Source organism: Canis lupus, chromosome 2, assembly GCF_011100685.1.
Source record: "Canis lupus familiaris isolate Mischka breed German Shepherd chromosome 2, alternate assembly UU_Cfam_GSD_1.0, whole genome shotgun sequence".
In the NCBI taxonomy this organism is placed as follows: Eukaryota; Metazoa; Chordata; class Mammalia; order Carnivora; family Canidae; genus Canis; species Canis lupus.
Window position 1 is genome coordinate 22,732,565 of NC_049223.1, and position 27,747 is coordinate 22,760,311.

At 50.3% G+C, this 27,747-nt stretch overlaps 1 protein-coding gene across 3 annotated transcripts in view; it reads right to left on the bottom strand.

Annotated features, from left to right (window-relative positions):
- Positions 1-5,331: 5,331 nt before the first annotated feature.
- CAMK1D (calcium/calmodulin dependent protein kinase ID) overlaps positions 5,332-27,747 on the bottom strand; it is a 431,901-nt gene continuing 409,485 nt past the window's right edge. For 2 of the 3 annotated variants that reach the window (XM_038530114.1, XM_038530116.1), the window contains 5 exons: positions 26,358-26,470; positions 24,911-24,989; positions 15,083-15,170; positions 13,448-13,565; positions 5,332-11,068 (listed from right to left, as the gene is read on the bottom strand). In XM_038530114.1, the coding sequence (XP_038386042.1) occupies positions 10,950-11,068; positions 13,448-13,565; positions 15,083-15,170; positions 24,911-24,989; positions 26,358-26,470 (517 nt within the window). In that variant the 3' untranslated portion in view covers positions 5,332-10,949. Of the gene's footprint in view, positions 11,069-13,443; positions 13,566-15,082; positions 15,171-24,910; positions 24,990-26,357; positions 26,471-27,747 lie in introns of all 3 variants that reach the window. The other variant, XM_038530115.1, reaches the window with a different exon arrangement.

The window sequence follows — 27,747 nt, forward strand, 5'->3', positions numbered from 1 at the left end:
CGGTAGCTAATGAACGTGCGTGGAAAGAACTATAAGCAGAAACGACAGAACTGGAGAAAATAAAGGGAAGAGGGAGAGAGAAGAGAGTAAAGGAAAAGACATGAAGCCCGAATACATCTCTGCCGGACTGAGTGCCCCCAGCCACCCCCTCCATGGGGTGACCCACGGAGCCACCAGGTGGTGGCTAAGGGCCTGGCTTCTGGCATCAGGCACCTGCATTTAAACCCTGGCTCTAGGGCAGCCCGGGTGGCTCAGCAGTTTAGCGCCGCCTTTGGCCCAGGGTGTGATCCTGGAGACCCAGGATCGAGTCCCACGTCGGGCTCCCTGCATGGAGCCTGCTTCTCCCTCTGCCTGTGTCTCTGCCTCTCTCTGTGTGTCTCATGAGTAAATAAATATAATCTTAAAAAAAATAAACCTTGGCTCTGTCACTGGATGGGGTCCTTGGGCTGCCACAACAAAGTCCCCCACACTGGGTGGCTTCAACCACGGAGAACAGTTGTCTCACACCTTCTCGGAGGTGACACCTCTGAGAGGGGGGTGTTGGAGGCGTTGGGTCCCTCCGAGGGCCGTGGGGTCAGCAATCTCTTCAGGCCTCTCCCCTAACTTCTGGGGATCTCTGGCATCCTCGCTTGCAGAACTCTGTCTTCATCTTCACTGCTGTTCCTCCTGTGTGTCTTTAAAAATTTCCTTTTTAAAAAGATAGGGACACCAGTCAGATTGGATTTGGATCCACCCCAAAGGCCCGGTTTCCAAATCAGGGCACATTCCCGAAGTACTGGGGGTCACTACTTCAATATATGAATTTTTAGGGGGGCAACGTTCAATCCATGACAGCCCCTCGCTAGTGGCATGGCTGGGAGAAGCCGCCAAGCCCTCCGTGCCTCAGTGTCCTCATCTAGAAAACTGAGCCCACAGCAGTAGCTGGGTCATAACAGGGCTGTGATACGCGTGGCCCAAGTCTCGAGTGGCCGCTCGCACACTACTCGTGTTTGTCGTACGAGGTCATCAGTCTCTTGTGTCCCAGTGACCTGGTCTGTGGGTCCGTCCCTGCTGCCTGGAGAAGCGGATCCTGGGCCCTCTCCACCTACAGGTAGGATGTAGGGGGTTTTGCTGATGAGAGATGGTGGGTTCCAGAAAGCACGGTGGGGAGAACAGAGGTTAGTTCGGACCAGAGGAGATGGCCTGAGCTCGTTGAAGCAGGTGCTGGAAGGCCTGGGCCGGGGTCGTGGGTGCTCAGGGGAAGGCAGGCGGCTGCTGATGGTTCCAAGGTGCACCCTGCAAGCTCTGGGGTTCCTTAGCTCAGGTGGCTTGATGACGAGGCTGCCCTGGTTGTGCACCTGCGAGTCCCCGAGGCCACCTCTCCTCCCCAGAGATCCAATTCAGCTGGCGGGGCATTGACATTTTCAAACAGTGCCCAGGGTGATTCAAACGTGCAGGCAGGCATGAGATGCAGAGGAAGAGGCTCCTGCGAGTCCCTCGTTTCTCAAAGTGGGGTCCCAGGGCCAGTGGCAGCGCCCGGGAGCTTGTCAGAAAGGCCTTAAGGCCGGGCCCCAGCTTCCACCTGCTGAACCAGGGTCTGCACCCCAGCACGCCTCCCCCGGAGAATGGGTGCGAAGCACTGGGGTGCAGCTTTCCGAGCAGCTGGACTCACCTGAGCCCGAGGGCGACCAGGTGTTCTCCACTTGCTGTGCCCTCAAGACAGTCCTTCACGGTGGGGACTGCTGTCCCCATACAAGACGATGACTTTAGAGACTTCCACCTGAGTAAGCCTTCTTCTCTCCCTCAGGGGGGCGCCATGTGGCGAGCACGTTGGGCCAGGTGAGTGCATAAGTCAGCTGTTCTCCAGCTCGGAGCTGGGGCCCACCTGGCCCTGGGCAGGGGACGGGGGGTGCTCTTCACCGTCAGAGCCAGGTGCGGCTGGCGGCTCAGCGTCCCGAGTGAACTTCTCCGCCAGCTGACGACACACATAGCAAGGCCCACGTGAATCCATCTGGACACACTCAAGGAAGAAGACAGTGTGGAAGTGAAATGTTGGCAGGGGGAGGAAGGGGCTGAGAGGTGGGCAAGAGGGAAAGGGTTAATAAATTGGCCATGAGCTGCATTTTCCTGGCCCACTGTCATTCTGGAAAGAGTCCCCTCGCTGATGGAAACATATTAGGTGGATGAGCTCATGCTAAATCCAGTTCCTCTCAGGGGAGGCTGGAAGAAAACAAGAGATCTGAGACACTTTCTTGAAAATAAATCAGCGGCTTTGTAGATGATCTGCAGGAAAATAGCAGATGACAGGGAAGTCGGCATGTGAGATGTGAAACTGTGCACGGATGGAACTTTCCAGAGATACGAATCCGAGCAAGAGAAGAGACTGATTGCAAAATAAAAATAAAAATAAAAATAAAAATAAAAAAATAAATCCAGCCGTGTTATGATTATTGTCTGCATCTCTGATTCTAGATCAAATCCAGCTTCTGTGGCATTTCTCCTTGAGAAATGGGACAACAGAACAGCAGAGAACAAGTAGGGTGCTGGCAGAGGGACGCCTCTGCCCTCCCCGTGGGCCCTCGTTCTTGGGTCACACCTAAGCCCGGGCTGAGCTACTAAGGAAGATGAATGTCCCTTGGAGATGTGGACTGGACCCCGGGAACAGTGGTGTTCTGAAGAGTTAACTGATTTGATTGCGACAACCCTCAATTCAGGAATCGTCAGTGGTCCCCGCACACCGACTACATAAAGTCCAGATTTCATGCTTCTGACTCCAGTGACCTGGACAAAATCACGCGAGGCCCGGTGGCACAGTGGCCTTGGTATCAGTCCCAGCTGAAGCCACCTTTCCATCAGGCTGATGGGTAAACAAGATGCTGGACGGGGTGGGGGGGGGGCCTTACACGGTATCTAGAAGTCAGTGACTGGTCCACACATGATGTCATCATCACTATTCTTGTGGGTGCTGCTAACGCCAAGGCTCCCCCGGCCTGCCTACCCCCTCTTGCCCTGGGAGATTCGTGCTGTTGCGTCTGCACCCACGTCCTTGCTCGCACTGCCCCTACTCGCTTCTTGCCCTCCAACTCTACCCTTGCTTCCAGGCCCCTCCTGCAAGTCCCTTTCTCCTGCAGCCTCCGAGGGGCGTGTCTGTGGCAGATTTACCTCGTTGTCGTTGTTTTTGCAGGATGCATGAAAACTCTCGATTATAGTAGGTGCCCAGAAGATGTTGAATGAATGAATGAAAGCTTATCACAGGGTTCACGTGAAGGGCCAGGGTGGGACTTGGTGGGGGGATGGGTGAAGGAGGGTTTGTGGGTTCCACAGGCCCTGGGATCTAATTTCTCTGCTGCCAAAGGACCTGAAGGAAAGATAAACTCTCCCTGGGCCCCTGGCGTGCGGCCAAGCAGGCTCCCACAGTTTCCTCAGCCCTGAGGCCGACTTGGTGTCTGTAAAGTGCTGTCATGTGTACCCGCCCTCAGGGATGGCCTCGAAGGCTCACGCTCCTCCCCTCCTCTCCCACCCCTGGGTGAGCTCCCCCGGAGCCTGTGCTCTCCGCTGGCTGCCCTCTCCAGCCTCGAAAGCCTGCTCCAAGTTCTGGTTGTCCCACCGCTCAGTCTGATGCTCCACGGTCCGCCGGGCACGTGCAAACCCGCTGGCCCCTGGGTGGCACCTTTGTGTGGATCGAGTGGAGAGACCAGGACCCTTTCCCCCCGAGCCAGGGTGCAAGGCCTGGCCTGGAGAATGCAGACTTGGATCGGCCCCCACTACGCACTCCCTCAATCGGAAGCCCCCCTGCAAGGGGTCCAAGAGCACGTGTGTGTGCATACGCGACGCTCTGTCGTTATGAAGAGCTCATGGAACAGGGGTGCTCTTTGGAAAGGCCATGCTCTGGGGGCTCAGCACAGGTTGACAGCGTCCCTCCCTCCATCTTTCTCTGGCATAGCCAAGTACGCGCACACCCTGAGACCACGGCTAGCCCAGCCCGATGGCTCGGCAGGTGTGTGAACATTCTGTTTTCAGAAACTCTCTCCATGGAATAGTTTTGCTGTAGTCGTCCTCCTATGGGGGTGAGGGGGGTAGGGCCGGGAGGATTTTGGGTGGACACGGTTTGTATCCCCTTTTGCCGTCAAGCTCTGTGCCTGCTGTTATCAGGCACGGCTCTTTTCTGGATGGACAATCCAGAAAAAGTCTTTACTTCTTAGACTGTCAGCCCCTAAGTGCATCATGACGGATGATAGATACAAGAGAATGTGTCAGACCAGGTGATATCTGGAAAATACAGGATACTTGGGGTGAATTTCAGTGCCCAGAGCCACAGGGAGGCTGGGTAAATGTAGGAAGGGCAGAGGGGCTGGGCTGGTCAGTGTGCCAGGAGCCAGGTACAAGCTGACCTTAAACACTTTGACGCCAAGGCATCAATAGACACCAGCTTTCCACCAGGGCGTGTTTTATGCTTCAGTACATCTGCTTTGGCTACATTTTCCATCACGCTTGGTGGGTCCTATCTTTACTAGATCCTTGTAAAGGGTTTTCAAAAGAGGTTAGGTTACCAAAGTTCTTTTGTTCCATAAAATTTCCATTAACAGTGTCACCTGTGAACCCACCCAATCAATGATGTTTGCTTGCTATATGTCATAATTAGGGTCTGGGCTAAGAGAAGCAGTAAGGAACTCCGAAAAGACTAGAAGTCAGTCGGCGTGCACCAGATTTCTCCGGGACGCCCTTTATTCCCACAAAGGCCTGTGCAGGTTTCTTCTGATACTGGCTGCACGGGACAGCGTCGATTTTGTGGTTTTTCTAACACACTTGCGGTTTACTTCCCTCTGCAAACGGCCACTTACTGTTTGGATTGGGGGAGTCGTCTGGTCATCAGACCTACTCCCCACAATATATTTGATGACCTGTGAAATGCTTGTCTCCCACCACCCCCAAGAGAAGGAAAGATAGCAGGCAGCCTTCTCTGCAGAACCAATCTTCCTTTGGGCCTGGAGAACTCCATAGCTGTGGGGTGCAAACCGATGGGTGTGGGTGGGAGCCTGCTCACCCTACTTAGAGAGGGGTTCCTCGAAATGAGCAATTCATGAAGGGAGCTCTCCTGTTGGGCAGGGTGGTAGACTGGGGGCACCTCGCACCTGCCCCAAAGCCAAGATGCGCCCACCCCTTCCTCTCCTGGCACTTTGGGCTCAACGGGCAGGTGACAGGAAATATTTTAGGGAACCTCATGAATTTCCAGGGAATCGGTTCAAACTCCCTGACTTCAAATCCAAACTTTGGAAAGAGGAGGAGAGAGTTGTTGGAACCACCTCCCGCCCCCAGTCCCGCTCTTGATGGAGGAAACAAACTGCATACCCCTGAAGGTGATTAATTGTCTTTATTGGAGGAAAACAAGAAGTCATCAATCTCATTATCATTATGATAGAAATCTTGATATGTGTACATGATTGTCAAGGCAGAGAATCATTTGCTACATAGGCCCATGAACAATTTTGCAGTGCCGCAAACCTATGTGGGTTAAACTTCTTGCAGAGTTTGTTACATGCATGGAATAAATGCACAGTTTCCCTTCTTTGGGACAAACGTGTTTTTATGGGACAATTGAACCAATCACAAGCCTCATAATAATAGACGCGGGGACATTCCTGGATTCGCCGGCTGTAAGCTTTTGGAAAACATGCTCACTCGCTGCTGGGAGGGCTCTGAGAAGTGACTAAGGCCAATTGAGAAATTGTTCCAATTTTTTTTTTCTGGACAGAACGTGCCTTTTCATGCTGTCCAACCCGAAAGTGGCACTAAGTGTTCTCTGAAACATGCCGCCCATCTTTGGAAACAAAGATGCTCTGCGGCCTCTCTGCTGTCATTGGCCAGCATGTCACACACTCCGACGCAAGGGCCTGGGAACGGGGGTGGCAGGCTTCTGTGTGTATGACCCATGTCCCAGCGAGCGACGCTCCTGTTCCTTCTTTTTCTCCCTGGAAAGCCCGGCTGCCAGCCCAGTCCCAGCCCCCAGGCCCCGAAATACAAGGCTGGCTCGAGCGCCTGGCAATCTCGCTCTGTCCAGATTAAGGTTTTCCTTTGAGGAGTAATTTATTGAGTGTTTGGGGCTTTGGAGTCCCCGGTGATGACTTATCTCTACGACTGAAGCCTCAAACACTCCTCTCGTTTTCTTTGTGTTGTTTTTGTTTTTGTTTTTCCTGTCCATAAGAAAATAAAATCACCTCTAAGTAAAATAATTCAGTAAGTAATCAGAAGACAAAAATCACTGTATGAGAAGTTCCCCCAAGGACCAAAAGGTTAAAAATAGATACGGCAAATGCAGAAGCGGCCACAGGACACGGGGTGAACGCGACAGCTCGTCCCTTTGGTGTAGAGATACGGACACCGAGAAGCCATTCCACACTTTGCTTTGTCCACGAAACCAGACCTGGCAGCCGCATGCTGTGGGGTTGGCTGCCAAATGCACGGTCTTCGGGTTTGCAGAAGCGGAGCCCCAGGCCCCCCAGAGCCAGAAGCGGACGGCGGCTCGGGCAGCAGGTGGCAGGGGGGCGACTTCACAGTGGGGCCGGGCTGCAGAGCCTGACACGCTGGGCCACGAGGAGGGTGCAGGGGCGGAAGGGGGGCGGCCCTCGGCCTTCCTTTCTCCTCCCCACCTGCTGGCCTCCGCAGCCGGCTCAGCTGCAGACTGGGTTCCTCGGTGTCTTCAGGAAACACCCCCCACCGCCCCTCCCCCAAGTGTAGGACTCTGTCCAGTTCACCTTTTCTATCTCAACACTTTCCATTCCGAAAACCAAAGGGCTGGAACGCTGGTTTGCAAATGTCAGGGACACCTGCAGCCCCAACCTAGGGCCAGGTGCCCCCCGCCCCCCACACCCCAAAAGAGTGGTGGGTCACATACAGGTATACACATCTTTCGTTGTCGTTGTGGCTGTTTGGAACAAACCGAACAGTGTTTGGTCTGGAATGTGTTTTAAGGAAAAGGCAAACATTGCCGAGTCTGGGCAGAGGGAACGTGGACGTAGTTGACGGTCTCAGGAGAACATGCAACGGGCTCGGGCGCTGGTTGAAACAGAGGCCCTTCGTTTCATTGGCCAGAAGCGAGCGCGTGACCCTGGGAAGCAGTACATCTTATTTCTGTTTGCAAAATGGGAGGAGCTGCCCTCTGCCGGCCCTTGCTTTCCTTTCACGCATCAGAAGGAGACCTTGGGAGCCACGCAGGGTTGGGGAGCGTTGCCGGGGGAAGCACAGCAGTCACCCCAGATCTCTGTCCTCAGCCCCGGCGCCCTGATTCCCGTGTGGCTGCTCCAGGGCGAGAATCAGTGCAGGCCGAGGCTCAAGTACTGAGTTATCTCCGCTGGATACGGTCTTTGCTGTTTAAGATTGCTCTTAAAATGTCACATCCCATGGGGTCATCAGATGAAGCTGTCACTCCTCGAGAGAGAGAGAGAGGCTCAACCCCCTTTCAGGGGTGGGGGGCTGGTCCCTCGTGTTCCTGACCTTCATCCTGAAGGGGAGTTCCTCTCTCCCACCCACAGCCCATCTGGGATGTGTTGGACGCCAAGGTAGATAAACGAACAGGATGAGGTGAGTGCCGGGCAGGTCAACTGAGTCTGGGGGTCACGACATGATGATCCCTGTCATCAGACGGCCCTTGCTTCCTAAGTGCCGGAGCCTTGCCTGTTCAGCCCCAGCCTGCTGAGTTCCCTGAACATGACACTAGCAGCTGGTTGGAGAAAGGGACCCTCTCGAAGGCCAAAGGCTCCCGTGCAGGGAGGTGAAGCTGCTCCCCGCTCCCCAGCTGGGATTTCAGAAGCGACCGGAACCATTGCCATAGTCAAGAGCGCTAAGCCCTGGCAGCTTCTTAATTTTTCTGGCATGCTTTCTGCATAGCTCTTTTCTTTAAAAAGTAGACACGAAGGGGGATGTTATCCTTGCTGTTCTCTCATGGGGTCAGAGGCAGTGGGAGATGGGGACACCTGCCCGCTCCAGGGGCCACACGCTGCCCTGGAGCTGCGGTCAATCTATCTGGGCATCTTCTCCTTTTTGAAGAGTTTTCCGTGCTCATGTGTACTTCCCACAGGGACTCCCTGCCCCTCTTGGCTCCGGCTGCCTACACCCCATCCCAGTGCAATACCCCAGGCCCCGGAGTGCTCGCCGAGGGAGAGCAGTGAGCGCTCCAGACTCCGGGGTACCCTGATTAGGAGCGATCAGCTGCTGCTCTGGGGGGGGCCCACGTGTGGGCTCACACTCTGCTTGCTTCAGTGCTCGCTTCGCCCATGGCCTCACCGAGGAGGTGCAAAGTGGGAAATGAGGGATAGGCAGCTGAGGGAGAGACCATTCGAGAACACAATTTCAACAGGTCATGTTCAAGTGAAAAAAATCATCTACTTGCTTTGAGAGGCTTAGGAGACCAGTGAGGAGCTTGGGGTCGAAAGGAAGCCCACGAGGGGGCCAGTGGCCGTCCCTGAGCCTTGGCCACACACTGGCTTCCACAGGGAGTGGAGGCCGGGGGCACATAGGAGATGCTCAGCTACTACTGGTGGGATCTGAAATCGGCGAGGGTCCTGGGGCCTGGCCACCCCCCTCGGCAGGTCTCAACAGAAGGCACATTCTGGGTTCTCTTGCCATGTGATGTGATAATAAAGCATAAATAATACCAAATGTGGTTGAAAGAGAACCTCGATCCTTTTGCCACAGAGGCTCTCTCAAAGAGCAAGAGTTCTTTCTCCTCTTCCTAAAACAATAGGAAATGACTGAAGTCTGGTGACTTTGAAACAGTATGGATTTGCCTGATGTCAAGTTCAACACAGTCGATGTTTGGCCTGAAAGCAGTCACCATCTCCTCACACGCTGTTGTCGAGACCCGGAGCGTTACAGGCCCAGCATGGCCAAGGGCTGACCAGACCCCAGAGGGGACGCTTGCAACGTGGCTCATCTTTGACCTGTTCTGCACTTGTCCTGTGAGACATACTTTCAAACTAATGGATTGGAACATGGACCCCAAATATCAGCTCTAGGGAATAATGTAGTCACCCGTCAGTGACTCTGGCTTCTAGGGTGCTCTCCCAATGCAGCACCTGGCTGCATCTAGCTCACAGGGCAAACAACTACTTTGACAACTATTCACGCACACGTGATAGGGACCACATTTGGGCAAATTACCAGCCCCTGTAACAGCTGATGGCTTGTTTTCTGATACTACAGAAACATGAATGTTCCATTGCACCTGTTAGTAAGCAACACCCTAACAAAGCCCCCCGGAGAGAGACGTCAGCTTTCTCAGATGCTCTTTAGAATCTCCATGCCATTTTCTTCTGCCTGTAAAGTTGTTGGGCCACAGGGACAGGTGGCCAGCCTGAGGCTGACGGTGCAAAATGCAGACTCCTGGTGTTGCATGGACAGGAGGGCCGAGGGAGGGCTTTTGCAAAGCTAGCATTTGGAGCCACCTGCATGCCTCTGCAAGGGAGCATCCCTGAAGCCTCCTACCCCCCAGAAGTGGTTTGCCTTGGGTTTCCCACCCACACATCTACGCACCACATGGACGCACAATGTGGCCAGTTCGCCCAGGACAGTGCCAGCTTTAGCAACAAGAGTCCTACACCCCAAGAAATTCTTCAGTCCCAGGCAAACCGGGCCCTTTTGTGACACCACCCTCACAGGTCTTTGGTTTTCAGATTGCCCTGGTCAGAAGGAGGGCTCCCAGGGCTGGCGGGGCCTGGCAGAGGCCGGCTCTGGCCCTCACCGTGGGGGCCGGTTGTCCCGCGTGCTCGGCAGGCCACCTCTCCCTCCCACCCCAGGTCAACGGACTCTCTCCCCAGGCCCCTGCCCTCGCCTCGCCTTGGTAGTAACACTCATAGAGGAACAGGGTAAAAATCTGCAGAAACGACTTCTGTGAGGTGGAGGCCATTTTAAGTGTTAAGATTAGAAATGCATTTTTAAAAAACAGAGAGGTTAACTTCAAAACTGCATAGCTGAGAGCCGAGCTTTCTGTGTCACCCTCGTGAGAAACAGGAGCTGTGCGGGGCATTCCCTTCGGACACACTGGTGGCTGGTTCCTTCTGGAAGGCAGGCTCTTAAATCTTTGCTGGGCATCTCCTTCACAGCAGGTAAAGACTCCTTAGGGTGAGCCTTCGTATCGGGGCAGCAGGCTCCTTTATTTCTGACCACTGGTGGGAGAAGGCCCCTGGGGTCTCCAGGTGGCCAGGGGGCTGCTGGAGGGGGTGGGTGCCGGCAAAGGTTTTCTGCAGGTTCCTTCCCAAGACGGGCCCTGGACATGAGACAGCCCCGAGGAACCGGGGAGTTGTTTTCTTAGAGGGCTGCTCCTCCAGGGAAGGAGAGAGAAGGAGGACAAATAGAAGTAAAGTGCACTCTTCGCCTTGGAGACAGATTCTTGATCCTCTTATTAGAATTTTAAAAAATACCTTTACATTCCTCTTGGTGGGGGGAGAGAAGAAAGAAAAACAAAACATCTCTTAAAGGTTAACATAAAACTCTACTACTGACAAGCCAAAGATACAGATCATGTGACTAAGTCTAGATCAGAAGGGCGTTATTTCTCAAAAGGTAAAAAATAAAACCCTAATGCGCAATATTTACCAATACTTAAATAATCCAGTTGAAACCTTGGTTTTTTTTTTTTTTTTTTTTGTCATTAATGAAAAAATACAACATAGACGGTTACCCATACCAAGAAGAGCGGAAGTGACAGGGCTTGGGGGAGAGGACGAGGGAGGTCCGTTCCTGCAGAGCTTTTGCAAGATTCGTATGTACAGCACCAGATCCTATTACGCGTCAGCTCCCTTGAGTCAGTACAGTTTGTGAGAAATGAACACTTCAGAATTGCAGTATAAAATATGGCCATAAAAAACTTCTGTCTTCCAGTCCTGTGCAGGAAGGCGCACCATGCAAGGTGGGATCACTCTGGAGGGGCAGGTGGCGCTGGGGGCCCCCTGCCCTGGCCCTGCCTCCAGAGGCAGTCACTTGCTTCCAGAGTGCACTGTGGTCACAGTGGTGGGCCTCGGTCTCCGCTCCGACCCCACTCCAGAGACCCCCGAGGAAGAAGAAACAAGACTACAGAGTGTCGAGGGTACCAGACCTGCAGGGGGACAGCAGATACAGGGGTGCAGGGTCAAGGCTTCAGAAGATAACGTTTGCTTCCCCTTTCCCCTTTTGGGTTTGGAGCAGGGTTGGGGGGGTGGTGGTAAACTTTTATACACTTGACTCTAAATTTTTTCCTACCTGTAGGAAAATGTTTGCAATGGGTCCTTAAAATGCTTTCCTCTTAGATTCAACTCTTCCCTCCCATTCTCATAATATGATCATAACTGCTTTGTACCCAAAGATGACATGGTTTAGCCACCCTAACAGAACCAGGTGCCACTTACTACGTACTAGGCTTCAGGCTCGGTGTTGAATACATACTGTCGTTATAAGAACTGCTGTCACACATGAAGAGAAATCTCACAGAGGAAGACATAGACATGGCCAACATGCACATGAGAAAATGCTCTGCATCACTTGCCATCAGGGAAATACAAATCAAAACCACAATGAGATACCACCTCACACCAGTGAGAATGGGGAAAATTAACAAGGCAGGAAACCACAAATGTTGGAGAGGATGTGGAGAGAGGGGAACCCTCTTGCACTGTTGGTGGGAATGTGAACTGGTGCAGCCACTCTGGAAAATTGTGTGGAGGTTCCTCAAAGAGTTCAAAATAGACCTGCCCTATGACCCAGCAATTGCACTGCTGGGGATTTACCCCAAAGATTCAGATGCAATGAAACGCAGGGACACCTGCACCCCGATGTTTATAGCAGCAATGTCTGCAATAGCCAAACTGTGGAAGGAGCCTCGGTGTCCATCGAAAGATGAATGGATAAAGAAGCTGTGGTCTATGTATACAATGGAATATTCCTCAGCCAGAAACGACAAATACCCACCATTTGCTTCGACGTGGATGGAACTGGAGGGTATTATGCTGAGTGAAGTAAGTCAGTCGGAGAAGGACAAACAGTGTATGGTCTCATTCATTTGGGGAATATAAATAATAGTGAAAGGAATATAAGGGAAGGGAGAAGAAATGTGTGGGAAATATCAGAAAGGGAGACAGAACATAAAGACTCCTAACTCTGGGAAACGAACTAGGGGTGGTGGAAGGGGAGGAGGGCGGGGGGTGGGGGTGAGTGGGTCACGGGCACTGAGGGGGGCACTTGACAGGATGAGCACTGGGTGTTATTCTGTATGTTGGTAAATTGAACACCAATAAAAAATTAATTTATTAAAAAAAAAAAGAACTGCTGTCACAACAGCTCCATGAATAGAGATGTGAAGAATAAAGAAAGAATATGATCCCCCTCCTGACCCCCGTGTGGTATGTAGTCTGTACTCCTGGCTAAGAAGCGTCTGTGACACAGAGCGACTGCAGTGGGAAATCCCCTGTTCCTCCTGTTCCAGCAGCCCTGGCCTAGAAAAAGCCCTCATAGGCTGCACTGTCATGCTCCCCAAGGGCATGTGTTGGCATCAGAAAATCCTGATGTGGGATGAAGCCCCTACAGCTCGGCCTGGTAGTGCATTTGCCTGTGACCTTGGGAGGCCCCCACATAGGGAGATCCAATATACGTGGGTGTACCACAGGGCACAGTTGGGCCAGGGGATGCTCATGGAGATTTCTTGGGAAAATTTAAGGGCTCACATTCCTGGATGAGACAGGAAGACTATTTAGACAGGGACTATTGGTTACCTTTTCCGAGGGTAATGGGATGAAATGTGATGCCCAGTGTGAGACCAAACGCCTCAATGATCAAGGAGATGAGGGCCAATGGGACCATCAAAGCAACTGCTCTGAAGTGGACAAGAGCCACTGGGGCGGCCTAATGTGGGATTAAGATAAATATACTAGGGGGTGGTGGGGAGTGGGGGAGGGAAAAGTAAGTGTGAGTGTGAGCGTGCCCTCAAAGACTTAACAGTCCACGCAAAGATGAGGGACCGTCTAATATTCTTACTATTATCGGACTCCACAGCCAATGCACGTCATCTGCTTCAGCCCCAGTGATCACCATCCTCATCAAAAAAGCCAGATATTAAAACCCATTGAGATCAGGCTGTCATGAGCCTCCGCCATCGCTTCCTCAACCCCTAAGAAGGATGCACGGCGAGGAGCAAACCTCAGGGGAAGGAGACAGATCGGAAAGTGTCTGGGCTTTTGTCCAGACAGACATGGCCAGGCCGGGCCCGGAGCCACACATTTCTCATCTAAAAATGAGAATAATGAGGCCCACTATTGTGTGAATATCCAATAATTAAACGTCTAGCAGAGATTCTTTCAAATTAAACAATGTCCCAGGGTTGGCAGGGACGTTACACGACATGAAGTACCAAACACGGGGTGCTCGCAGACGTGGGTTCCCGCCTCCCCACCCTAGCGGGGCCTGAAATGCCAGTTGAAAAGTTCAGTCCTTGCTACATACGCACAATCTTTTTGGCTGGCCAAGCTGAGGCTGCTGGAAACACTTGCATTTGAACTGTCCAGGCTGCTGCCGAGATGGAGCTTCCTCATATGCCTCACGACGGCCGTGGCATTAAATGCTTGCTGAAATTTAAGAAAGGGGAGAATCAGACAACACAGTCTGGCCAATTCAGAAAAGACTCAGAGTCGTGTCCTGTCATTTCTCCCGTTACCCGGAGCATTTCAGACTTCTCAGAGCCTTCTCACACAATCCCTTAGAGGGGATGCTCGTCTTGCCCCTTCTTCCAAAATGACAGGGATTTTGTGTCCAGGCGCCTCCTCCCCCCATGGAGATGTATTTTGGAGATTTAAACAGATACTCTTCTCTTCTGATTCTAGTACACATCTAGAATAAATGTAAACCAATTCTCTCCGTCACTTAAGAGAAGTGCCTTTTAGAATCAAAGGCATATTGTAAAAAGACCGTATCCAAAATGGTACTTTTTGATGATGTTTTCAGTAGTTTTAATTTTCCTGCTATTGGTGCGAGTGTGCTGATTGTAGGTCCGTGGAATTAATTTTGTTTCTGTACAGTGTCTCCTGGCAACACAGCCAGCTCTTAACTTACGCACACTGATTAGAACCTAGGGTTTAGACTCTCCTAAACAGGGTTTCCCTGGGTGCCCCCCGCCACCCCTTTCATATCTTTAACAGAAGTCAACTAATCAAAGTTCTAGCAAAAGAAAGGCAGACAACAGGAATTATGTTCCTAAGAAACAGCCTCTGAGTAAGAGCCGCCACTATTGCTATTTTTTTTTTTCAAGACAGTGTGGTACTGGCACAAAAACTGACACATAGATCAATGGAACAGAACAGAGACTCCAGAAGTGGACCCTCAACTTTATGGTCAACTAATATTCGACAAAGGAGGAAAGACTATCCATTGGAAGAAAGACAGTCTCTTCAATAAATGGTGCTGGGAAAATTGGACATCCACATGCAGAAGAATGAAACTAGACCATTCTCTTACACCATACACCAAAATAAACTCAAAATGGATGAAAGATCTAAATATGAGACAAGATTCCATCAAAATCCTAGAGGAGAACACAGGCAACACCCTTTTTGAACTTGGCCACAGTAACTTCTTGCAAGATACATCCATGAAGGCAAGAGAAACAAAAGCAAAAATGAATTGTTGGGACTTCATGAAGGTAAGAAGCTTCTGCACAGCAAAAGAAACAGTCCACACAACTAAAAGGCAACCTACAGAATGGGAGAAGATATTTGTAAATGACATATCAGATAAAGGGCTAGTTTCCAAGATCTATAAAGAACTTATTAAACTCAACAGCAAAGAAACAAACAATCCAATCATGAAATGGGCAAAAGACATGAGCTATTGCTATTTTGAATCACAGAGGGGGAATGTTAAATCGCGGACTTTACCCCTCCCACACCACGACACCCCCTGAGGCTTCATCATTATTGGTTTTAAAATTAGCAAGATTTTCTGGGTGAGGTTCTGGGGACTGTCATCAGACCTGGGGGACAGTGAGTGTTAGAAATAATAACGCTCCAACCACAGGCAAGTGTCATGGGAGGGGTTTTCAGTTCACCCCGGATTAATTAAATCTCAAGAATAAAGACTCAAGACTTACTCTCCACTTGCTCTTGGCAAAGTTCTTGCGGATCTGGGCACTGACCGACTCGTGGATGTTTTTGTTGAGGGCGGTGTCACCAGCGATCCTGAAACAGAGGCAGAGATGCTTCTTTTAAAGAGTTTCTTGGGTGGAGGCGGGGTGCCCAGACCCTGAGTCCCCTACTGCTTTCCCAGGAAAGCCTCCATCATGTGCCCATCCGGAGGTTTACTGAGAGGGTGGCTTGCCCTTGCCCTTCTAGGCTGCGTGGCTCTTGTCTGAACACACATAACCGGCCACCACCATGCTCAAAGTCCTGTCCCCCCCCCCTTTTTTTTTAAGATTTTATTTATTCATGAGACACACACACACACACACACAGAGAGAGAGAGAGAGACAGGCAGAGGGAGAAGCAGGCTCCATGCAGGGAGCCCGATGTGGGACTCGATCCCAAGTCTCCAGGATCAAGCCCTGGGCTGAAGGCGGCACTAAGCTGCTGAGCCACTGGGCTGCCCTCCTGTCCCCTTCTACACTCGCCACCCTCCCAGGAATTTGTTGACCTCTCTGCTTGGTTCCCACTTATTTCCTTTTGCCTGCAATTCCTACAACCTCAGAAGCCACAAGGTCACCTGAACCCAGTTTCCCTTCCCTCTCCCTCCCCACCTGCTCTCTACCAGTAGCGCTTCCCCTCCGAGTTCCCACATGTGTTCCCTGCCACCAAATCCCTATCTACCAAATCCCTACCCGGGGCCACCTTCCCAGCTTCCTCCTGCTCCAGGCTCCTCCTCTCTGCTCTCTCTGCCCATTGCTCCATGGCCCTGCTCACACCCTGGGGCCCAGAGCATCCTTCTGGCTCCATCTAGGAGAACTAAGCTCTGCGGCGCTCTCTTTGCCCACACCTCGCGCCCCCTCACCTCCTCTATGCTCAGTGAGAAGGCACGCAGCCTCAGCTCACCCCTGCTTGGCAAATCTTCTTCCCTTGCATTTCCTTGGAAAATTCTCAGAACTGCCAGGACCAAATCCACTCTGCACTCTGCTGAGTCCCTGATATCACAGGGCATTAATTACTGTCTGTTCTATAGCCTTCTGTCCGCAGGGGAGAAGTGGGTTTGCTCTTCACCTCTGTCCTTAGAAACTACTTACAAATTACCCTCCTCGTCCTATTGTTTCCTCCTTCATTTTTTTCACACATATCTAAAAAAATTTTTTATTAGAGTTCAATTTGCCAACATTTAGCGTAACACCCAGTGCTCATCCCTCCAAGTGCTCCCCTCAGTGCCCATCACCCAGTCACTCCAACGCCCCGCCCACCTCCCCTTCCACCACCCCTTGTTCATTTCCCAGAGTTAGGGGGTCTCTCATGTTTTGTCACCCTCACTGATATCTTCACTCATCTTCTCTCCTTTCCCTTTATTCCCTTTCACTAATTTTTATATTCCCCAAATGAATGAGACCACATAATGTTTGTCCTTTTCCGATTGACTTATTTCACTCAGCATCATACCCTCCAGTTCCATCCACGTCGAAGCAAATGGGGGTATTCGTCGTTTCTAATGGCTGAGGAATATTCCATTGTATACATAAACCACATCTTCTTTATCCATTCATCTTTCAATGGGCACCGAGGCGCCTTCCACAGCTTGGCTATTGTGGACATTGTTCCTATAAACATCGGGGTGCAGGTGTCCTGGCGTTTCACTGCATCTGTATCTTTGGGGTAAATCCCCAGCAGTGCAATTGCTGGGTCGTAGGGCAGGTCTATTTTTAACTCTTTGAGGAACCTCCACACAATTTTCCAGAGTGGCTGCACCAGTTCACATTCCCACCAACAGTGTAAGAGGGTTCCCCTTTCTCCACATCCTCTCCAGCATTTGTTTCCTGCCTTGTTAATGTTCCCCATTCTCACTGGTGTGAGGTGGTATCTCATTGTGGTTTTGATTTGTATTTCCCTGATGGCAAATGATGCGGAGCATTTTCTCATGTGCTTCTTGGCCATGTCTATGTCTTCCTCTGTGAGATTTCTGTTCATGTCTTTTGCCCATTTCAGGGTTGGATTGTTTGTTTCTTTGCTGTTGAGTTCAATAAGTTCTTTATAGATCTTGGAAACTAGCCCTTTATCTGATATGTCATTTGCAAATATCTTCTCCTATTCTGTAGAGGTTGTCTTTTAGTTGTGTGGACTGTTTCTTTTGCTGTGCAGAAGCTTCTTATCTTGATGAAGTCCCAATAATTGATTTTTGCTTTTGTTTCTCTTGCCTTCGTGGATGTATCTTGCAAAAAGTTGCTGTGGCCAAGTTCAAAGGGTATTGCCCGTGTTCTCCTCTAGGATTTTGATGGAATCTTGTCTCACATTTAGATCTTTCATCCATTTTGAGTTTATTTTGGTGTGTGGTGTAAGAGAATGGTCTAGTTTCATTCTTCTGCATGTGGATGTCCAATTTTCCTACCTCCTTCAGCTTTATCATAGGTAGATACCCCTACGCCCATCTCACACTTCCCTCCTCTCTCTCGGCTCACAATCTCCAGTCCCATTGGTCACCTGGAGGTCCTTTGCAGCTCATTCTTCTCCCACACATCCCTTTCAATCTCAACACCATCCCTCCGCTACATTGAACCACCTGGCCTTCCCCGCTCCATCCCCCCAGTTTCAGAGGAAGCTGTGTTTGCTCTCATTCTCTTCTGCACTTAGAACCTTCCATGTCTTCCCTTTCTTTTAACAACTATTAGATTCTAGGTCGGTACCTGATACCAAAATAATTTTTTTGCATCTTGGAAAGTTAAGGGACAGATAGATGTCAGGAACACTGACTGTCCTTTCTGGCTGGAAGGTAGACCCAAAACAGCCTGGACGCCTCACACTACAATGCACAAGCATTTCAGGACACGAAGGGAACAAGCTTAGGGCTTGTTCAGACAAGAAATCATCCCTGAGCAAAAAGTATGTCCCCACCTACCCAGCCCTTCACTTGAGAACTGAAAACATGGTTGATGACCTGGACCTTTAGTCTGTGCCAGGCTGGGCCTATGTTTGGAATGCAGTCTGATATTCCCAGCTAAAAGCAACCCCTGCCCCTCCCACCATAGACTCTGGTCTTTCCTCCAGCAGGGCTGGAAATACTTAGTCAAGAGGACACTCAGAAACTAACTCAAGGGAACCAGGTTTCCATTTCCAACAACTGTCAGTCGCCCCCTTTCCCCAGACACACACTAATGAAATAGAATACTGGGCAAATCCATTTGAAACAAGGGGGACGAGGTTAGGGGACTGCAGACATCTTCATTGGGCTTTTCCTTCTAGATAATTCATCTGAGTGTTTCCTCTTGCACCGTTTGAAAAAGCTACAGCCTCAGAATAGAAGGCCAATTCCAACTCATCGGTGGCCAGCGCCTTCTTGGAAACAAGCAGGCACAAGTGGTAGAAGTCTGGGGTTCCTCGGGCTGAGCAGCACCGCAGGGCAGAGCTGTGCTCCAAAGCAAACAGCCCAGCGAGGGGGGCAGGGAGACTCCCTTCTCTGTGGGTTAGCATGGGCTGAGATGCAAGGAAAATGCAAACTTCCAATTATTTTAGGAATGTTCCGTGCTCACTTCCCACCGTGCTGGGGAGTGCTGTGGCTGAGGAGGACCCAGCAGGGCAGACGTGGCCCAGAGGCTCCCGTGAGGCCCTCTCCTTGGAGAGATGTGGCCCTCTTGGCCCATGACAGCACACCATCTTCCTCAAACGGGCACTGTCCTGGGAATGCCTGCTGCTGCTCACGAGCCAGAGAGTTTATAACGACAACGTAGGACACTCGCGATGCTCGGTGCTACTAGCTTCAGCTTATTCATCAACAACACTGGTGGCGCGGGATGTTAGGATTGGAAGGGACTCCGGTTTTGCCTCGATGGTCCTAGGAATTGAGCAATGCCTCTGATACGGCAGAATTTCCTTATAAATCCGTATATACACACATGCAAATAGCTATGGACACCCATGTTCTATTCTTGTGTCCTTTGCTTTCCTTTTTTTGTTCCTTTTTAAGTAATCTTTACACCCAACATGGGGCTTGAACTCACAACCCCAAGATCGAGTCGCACACTCTACCAACTGAGCCAGCCAGGTGCCCATCCGCTTTCCTGTCTTAACCCCTTGCTAACAACACAGATGGCATTCACAGAGACTGCACTTTGTAAGGTCTTGCCTCCTTCTCCACACGCAAGTCATCAAACTCCTCTCTCCTTGCCTTCTGCTGTTTTGTACTTAGTCTGCTGTATCTCCACAGCTCTGAGTTTGCATTTACCTAGCCACTTGCTCAAGACAGGCTTGGTGATGCCTGGGTGACCCCCAGGACGGGGTCTCCCAGACTCCTAGTGGGCTGCTTCCCGATTCCTGTGGTCAACTGTGGCTCAGCTGGCTGGAGCCCAGGAGAGGGGAGGGGTCTCAGCGAACACTGAGGAGGGGGCTGCAGATGCCATCCAGCCTGGCCAATACACCATGTCTCCCCAGGTGGGCACACTGCCAAGTGTCTTCGCCTGGAGCATGGAAGCCTGGGAATCATCACGTTGGTTTCCTTGTCAGGGTAACTAGAGACTGAGATTCAGAGCAATCTGAACCAGACAAACAAACCTCATCAGGGTGCTTCCCTTAAGAGGGATGGGCTTCCAGCCTGCCACTTGCCAGACCCTACTCTTTGGCTGGCAGGGGGCAGGCTGTTGGCTCCTTACCATGCACCACCATGAGAAGGCAAAGCCTCAAGTGAGAGAGGCACAGGAAACATCTGGCAAGATGGGCTGATGGTCCTCTATATGGACAGTTTTTTTAAAAAAAATTTATTTATTTATTTGAGAGTGAGAGCAATAGAGCAAGAGTACAGAAGTACAGGGAGAAGCGGACTCTGAGATCATGATCTGAGCTGAAGGCAGACCCTCAATCCACTGAGCCACCCAGGCGCTCCCCACACATGGACAGCTTTGAAAGGAGCCCTGTCCTGTCTGGAGTAGTCTGTTTTGAGGCCAAGGTAAGGGGTCTGTGGCTTCCTGAGGCCGTCCAGGCTCCAGGTAGCCTTGATTGAGTTGGAGGAGCAAGTGCAGAGTAAGAGATCATGTCCTCTGGATATAATCGATGTGCCCAGAGCACAGCTTCTAGAACAGTGCTGCTGAGAAGCTGAGCTTCACCAGAGTAATCACTCCACTTTCTGCTAGATCTCTGTCGAACCCGTGCTCTTGGCCCAGGCAGTTTGACATAAGAGAAACAAGGATATCACAAATGCAGGCAGTGGGGCATTTCAATGATATTTGAGTCAAATGCATTCGTTTTCACCATTTTCTAATGTTTGGCTTCCAGGGCCTTTTGAAATGCATGGTAGAAATAATAAAGCACTGGCAAAAACCCAGCTCTGAAGTAAAAAGGCCTCCATTTGTGCAGCTCACGTGCTACTAAATCCTGATGTGACCCGGGCCAATGACCTTGAAATCTGTCTCTAGCTCGACCTCTTTCCTGGGCTCCGGACTCAGCAAAGGGTCCCCGAATCTCTCCATGTGGAAGGTCCTGGGCCCTCCCTCCTGCTCTAGCACAGGCTGCAGCACCTCCCAGTAGAGGCATCTCACCTGCCCAGTCCCTCCAACTGGAACCCTGGGAATAAGCTCAGACCCTGCTTGTCCCAAACTGTGGCTCCCCAGCCCTGGCATGTCCTTCCTGCTCTCCATCCTGCTCCATCCCTGTGGCTCCGGGCAGGCCCCCTCCACCCTTCTCTGGGCCAGCGGCAGCCCGGCCTCCAGTCTGCACTGCCCTGTCAGCCTCCCTAGGCCCAGCGCCAGCAATTCCTCCAACCTCCATCCTGCAGCCAGTTGAGCTCTCAGAAATGCAAATCTGATCATCTGCTCAAAACCTCTCAGGGGCCCCCAATGCCCGATGGGGAAAGTACAAATTGCTTTAGTATGATAATAAATTAGCAGCAACTCATATAGATTGGAGATTTGTTCGGTACTAGGTCTTCTTCTTATTTGTATGTAATGTCTTACTCAATCCCTTGAAAAGCCCCATGGGATATGGACTAATATTTATGATCTTGGTTCATTCGACACAAGGAAGCCCAGGGCTCAGGAGCTCGTCCATGCAGTAACAAAGGGAATCTGGGACCTGGACTCAAAGCTCACGCTGCCCTAGAGGCTACGCTGGAGCAGGTGCCAGAACCCTGCTGGTGGGGCCTTCCCTTCGAGTTCTCTGCTGCCTTGCTCCTTTGTCCACTCCTCCTCCAGGAATACTGAGTGCAGGTGTCCTGGCGTTTCATTGCACCTGCACCCCGATGTTTCTAGCAGCAATGTCCACAATAGCCAAACTGTGGAAGGAGCCTCAGTGTCCATCGAAAGATGAATGGATAAAGAAGATGTGGTCTATGTATACAATGGAATATTCCTCAGCCATTAGAAACGACAAATACCCACCATTTGCTTCGACGTGGATGGAACTGGAGGGTATTATGCTGAGTGAAGTAAGTCAATTGGAGGAGGACAAACATTATATGGTCTCATTCATATGGGGAATATAAAAAAGTGAAAGGGAATAAAGGGGAAAGGAGAAAAAAATGAGTGGGAAATATCAGAATGGGAGACAGAACATGAGAGACTCCTAACTCTGGGAAACGAACTAGGGGTGGTCGAAGGGGAGGAGGGCAGGGGCTGGGGGTGACTGGGTGACGGGCACAGAGGGGGGCACCTGACGGGATGAGCACTGGGTGTTATTCTATATGTTGGCAAATTGAACACCAATAAAAAAATAAATTTATAAAAAAAAAAGAATACCGAGCACCGTGGCTCTGGGATAGAGGCGCAGTTTAGGCCCTGATCAAGGCCCAGGCTGCTGGCCCTGCCCAGAACCCCATCCCTCTCCCCTCCCCTCCCTTCCCCTCCCTGGACAGCCTGCGGCAGGCCCTCTGGGAAGTCTCCTGCCAGGCCCCTCAGCAAAACCGACCTCTCCCTTCTTTGGTTTCTCAAAAATGTCTGGTGAAGGAGAGACGAAGTTTTGGCTGGCATCCTTCCTGTCTTCCACAGAGCGAGGCTGGATTAGTGAACTGGTCCAAAGAAGCAAATTGCTTCGCCTCTTTAGAAATCACTTTCCTCCTCCATCAGATCATCCCAAAAGTCTCTTTCGTACAAGATAAATATGGGCTGGGACGTAATGTACAATGTGATGGCTATGGTTAGGCCGACTGCAGCATCTATTGGAAAACTACTAGAGAGTAAATCCCTCAAAGGTCTCAACCAAGGGAAAAAGTTGTTTTGGGGACCTACGTAAGGGGATGGGTGGGATGGGTGGGATGGGTGTTCATTACACTTAGTACGGTAATCATTTTGCAATACATTCATATGTGAAGTCATTATGCTCTATTCCTTAAACTTACACAGTGTATGTCAACTACATACTTCCATAAAACTGGAAGAAGACAAAGTTCTCATACAGCTCTGAGGGCCAATTGTTGATAAAGTAAGAAAAGCTTTACTAACTTTATCGTCACACACTTTGACCTATTGTCCAATGTAACTGATTACAAAATAAAATACCATTTATTTTAAACTCACTAAAAATATAAATGACCAAACCTGTCTCCATATTTGGAAGTATCTTTCCCTCCTCTTCAACTATTCCTGTCCTTCTTTTACTTCTCCTTACAGGGTGGTGGTCAAGAGCATTTATTTTGGAATCAGTTCTGGCTGGAAACGATTGTGGCTTTACCGTTAGGTAGAGGCTATGCAGTCTTGGCTAAGGCTAAGTTACCTTTTATTTCTAAATCAATTTTATTATTTCTGAAATGGAGAGATAAAGCCTACCTTATTGGGTCATCATAAAAAAAAGAAACCATAAGATGATATTTTAACACAATTAGAATAGGATCTGAAATAGAATTGGTGCTCAAGAAGTGACAGATGTTGGGTAGCCCCGGTGACTCAGAGTTTTAGTGCTGCCTTCAGCCCAGGGTGTGATCCTGGAGACCTGGGATCGAGTCCCATGTTGGGCTCCCTGTGTGGAGCCTGCTTCTCCCTCTGCCTGTGTCTCTGCCTCTCTCTCTCTGTGTCTCTCATGAATAAATAAAACCTTTTAAAAAAAAAGAAGTGACAAATATTGTCATAAATGAAAATACAGAACTTCCTTAACTTACAATAGGGGTTATGTCCCTATAAACCTATCATAAATTGAAAATATCATACAGCAAAAATGCACTTAATGCACCAAACCTGCCAAACATAACTTAGCTCATCTACCCTAAACGTGCTCAGAACACTACGGTAGCCTCCAGTTGGGCAAAATCACCTAACACAAAGCTTATTTTATGCTAAGGTGTTGAACAGCTCATGAAATTTATTGAACACTGCACTGAAGGTGAAGAACAGAATGGCTGTATAAGAGATAGAACAGCTGTCAGGGTATTGGTTATGGACCATCATGATCACATGGCTGACAGGGCGTTGTGGCTACCAGAGCGGGCATCATATGAGGAGATCTCCCCTAATACAGCCAGCCTGAGAAAAGATCAAAATTCAAAACTGGAAGGGTTCCTACTGAATCGGCACCACATTGGCATCATCGTAGTCAAAAACATCGTTAAATCAGTGGCCATCTGTACTATGAAACCAGGTTGTGACATTCCCCTGAGCAGGTCCCCTTTGGAAGACAAACCAGCATGTGACCCTATGGAGGAAATGCCACAGGGGACAGCAGAACACACAAGTGGCAGTTTCCTAGACTGCTTCTTAGGGGAATTTCTCCTGAAGTCAAAGTGTTTGTTGTCATCATACAATACATTTTACCATCCCCAGTCTCTGTTTCTAAATGGATGCTCCTAGTGGTTTAATGATAATAACCAACAAAACGTTTGCTATGTTCCAGACGTTGCGCTAAACCCCTGATAGGCATGATCTCAATTATTTCTTACATCAACTCTGTAAGCTAGGTATCATCTAGCTTACAGATGTTCTCATTTTAAAGATAAGAAAATCGGAGGCACCTGGGTGGTGCAGTCATTTAAGCATCTGAGTCTTATTTTTGGCTGAGGCTGTGATCTCAGGGTCATGAGATCAAGCCCCTCACCGGGCTCCGTGCTCAGTGTGGAGTCTGCTTGGGTTTCTCTTTCTCTTCTCCCCTGCACACACACGCTCCCTCTAAAATAAATAAATATTAAAAAAATTTAAATAAAGATAAGAAAACTGAAGCTTAGAGAAGTTAAGTATAAACCTAATGTAACAGCTAGTTGATAATGAAGCTGGTTTCAAACCCAGTAAGTCACAGGAAAAGGTGGCCTCAAGAGCACTGCTGAAAGCGTGTCATGGAACATCACAAGCATTAATAAATGCTGCTGGGGTTGAAGACACATTAACTTGAAAAGTATTTTCTTTCTTTTTTTCTTTTTTTTTTTGAGTAGGCTCCACGCCCAGACTGGGGGGCTTGAGATCATGACCTGAGCTGAGATTCGGAGTTGGACACTTAACCGACTGAGCCACCCAGATACCCTGAAAAGCATTTTAAAAAGACAAACATATATAACATCAATTTACTTACTTATGGAACAGTAAGCTCAAGGAATAAAACTCCAATTTTGATGCCTCCCTAGAGAACCACCTTCAGTAAAAACGATCCTAAAATACTTCATGTAAAATGAAAAACCTTCAGCTAGCTTTTGCTCACTGAACTTGTCACCCGTGCATTCAAAGGCCTGTGTGCCGAGGGAACAGAAGAGTTCCAGTGTTGCTGTGGGGATGGGATGAGAGCCAGTGGTCAGAATGAGAGGCAATCATTCCAGAACCGAGAACGGCCGAGAGGGGGTTTGCTCTGGGAAGGCATCAGATAGTGCGGTCTTCCCCGTGGGTGATCTCTCTTACCATGGGTGCCGAGCTGCTTGCTCACAGGTGTATCTTTTATTTGGATCTTTCTCCATCAGATTCCGGATGAAGTCTTTTGCTGTTGAAAAAGAAAGCACAAGGGGCGGGATCAGTTTGTGACTTGGGATGCAACAGTTTGATGCCACCGGGTTTTTGAGAATATTGTGTGGAGCCTGAAAAACAGGCCAGCCCTGCTGCTGACCCTGTGGCAGCTTTAGCACAAAAGGCCCACAGGATTCCGCAGTTGGGAGAAAAGGAAGCCACGACTTGGCAGTCTGAGAGGGAACACGGTGAATGGGGAGGCGGCCAAGCCAGGCCTGGGACCCTGCCTTCGCAACCCAAAGCCCTTCCTTTTGGCAGCCAGGGACATCTTTGGTTCAGAGATCAAACATCTTTGTCATCACGTGCCTCTCACTGAGCTCACTGCTTCGGGAAGCTGCTTTCTTGACGTCCTCTCTGTGTTTTAGACATTACTGACTCCAGAAGGTCCCCGCAGCCCCTGCTCGGGCCGCCGAGCTGTGCAGGCACTGCGGATACGCAGCCCACTTAGGCGGCTACGATGAGCAGGAAACTGCGATGCAGGAAAATGTGCCCTGGTGGGGAAGGGCAGAGCGCTAGGAGGCCCGGGATGAGGAAGGACCCAGAAGTGGGACCCTGAGAACACAAGGGACTGGGTCACAGAACCTGAGGGTGACACCTGTGTGCCAGGCCAGAGACCTGTGGCATCGCAGGGCCTGGCAGCTCTCTGCCCACAGGACTGGGGCTCCTGGCGGGAGGACTGTGCCCTCTGAGCTCAGAAATCAAACATTCCTCATGCCGCTTTTCCCTGCAGGCCTTGGAGAACTGTACTAGGGCACCAGCTTTTAGAAGACTGAGGAATAAAGCAGTGTCTCCAGTGAGGAGGAAATAACACAGATAATACATGTGATATTTGAACAGCTCAGCAGGATGGGAATGGCTCTGCCCCATTTATTATTTTATTTGGGCCTTGTGCCACCCTCTGTGGTAGGGAGGCCTGCTGTTACCATCCCAACCTTGTCAGGAGGACACTGAGGCTCGAGAGGCTCGTCAGTCCACCAGAGCCTTGGTTTTGATCTTTATCCCTGAAGAGGAAATGGGGAACATCCCAGAGGACTGAGTGCATTAGTGCGTGTGCGGAGCTCACAGTGCTCGGCACACAGCAAGCACTCAATGAACACTAGCCTACACTGCGGCAGTCCTGGAGTGCCCAGGTCAGGGCATGGCTTGCGGAGGGGGTAGGGGAGTCGGCCCCGACCCTCAGTGTGGCTCCAGGCAGAGGCCCCCAGCCTGTCTTCTGCTTTGCCAAGTCAAGTACGCAGCTCACGGAGCTTCCCTGGGAGCCTCAGGACCACCCCGAAACCCTCAGGCCTGTCCGGGTCAAGTGTAGGGGTCCTGGGGGCCAGCCCTGGGGCACCTGGACACCTACCAGAGTCGGAGATGTCATCCCAGTAGGGGGAGTCAAATTCATATTCTGCCTTGAGGATCTGTTCAAAGAGCTTGGAGTCATTTTCATCATAAAAGGGAGGGTAGCCACAGAGCCTGGAAGATAAGACAGAGTCAGGACCCGTGTGGCTCTATGTCCACCGTGGTCACTGGCCATTCCGCCTCAGAGGAAGAGCCGTTTATACTCAAGGGGAGTAAACCTGCACTGTGTGTTGCATATACAACCTTAGCAGAGAAATCACACATTCCGTGGGCAGAGGTGGCACAGAATTAAAGCTGCGATTTGATGGACGGCAAAAAGGTGAACACATATGGAAGCCCAGCTTTTTTTTCCACGTTATTAACCAGAGCCTTGTAATATTCCCAGATCAACCCCTAAACCCTCTGTGTGTAAGTGCTATTGGTCGTACTGTCTGTAACGTTATCCCCAACGGTCAGTGGGTTGATAACCAACTTGCTGTAAGTTGCCCTCACATGCACATTATCAACCTACCAGGCCCAAATTGGGTAATTTGGAAGGTTCCAGTTTGGGTCATTAATACACACTAAATATAAAAGCAGAAGTCGGCACAAGTCATAATGCTATCACCGCTTTCCCCCCCGAACCCTTTCAAAATGGATTTATTTTAATTTTATTTTATTTGAAGATTTTATTTATTTATTTGTGAGAGACATGGAAAGAGAGGCAGAGACATGGGCAGAGGGAGAAGCAGGCTCCTCTAGGGGAGGCTGAGGTGGGACTTGATCCTGGGACTCTAGGATCACGCCGTGAGCCGGAGGCTGACTCTCAACCACTGAGCCACCCAGGCGACCCTCAAAATTGATTTTTCAAAAGATAATATTAGGATGTTGGTGCAAGTAACATGTAGTTCTAGAGATACTGACAGTTATCTGACCGGCATAACACGAGTAGAAATTTTCATTACACACTCCCAATACAATTCATCGCCTGAGACTACTACGGGCTCTCACTCCACTTCTGCTTTCTGCTCTGATGTGACCTGTACCATCAGTACAGGTGCCACTGGTGTATGTTCTGGACCAGGATCTCCTCATTTGGATGAGGAGGCCACACCAGGAAATTCCTAATATTCTTTGTGGCATGAAGACACTATGGCTCTATGACTCCCTCTTTCAATTGGCTTGCACAGCAAGGAGACCTAGGGAGGGATCTAGTACATGCTTGAGGCCCACATGGGGCAGGGCATCCTGGGAAGGGGTAAGATTTAGCTCATAGCTCTCAGGGACAGACAGAGAAGAGGCAAGGTTGGATTCTAGAAGGCCAGGTGCAAAGCAGCATGGTGTAGACCCTGGTTCTGGGCCTGTGGCAGCCCAGTGGGGGGCACCCACGCAGTGGGGGAGTTCTCCCCACA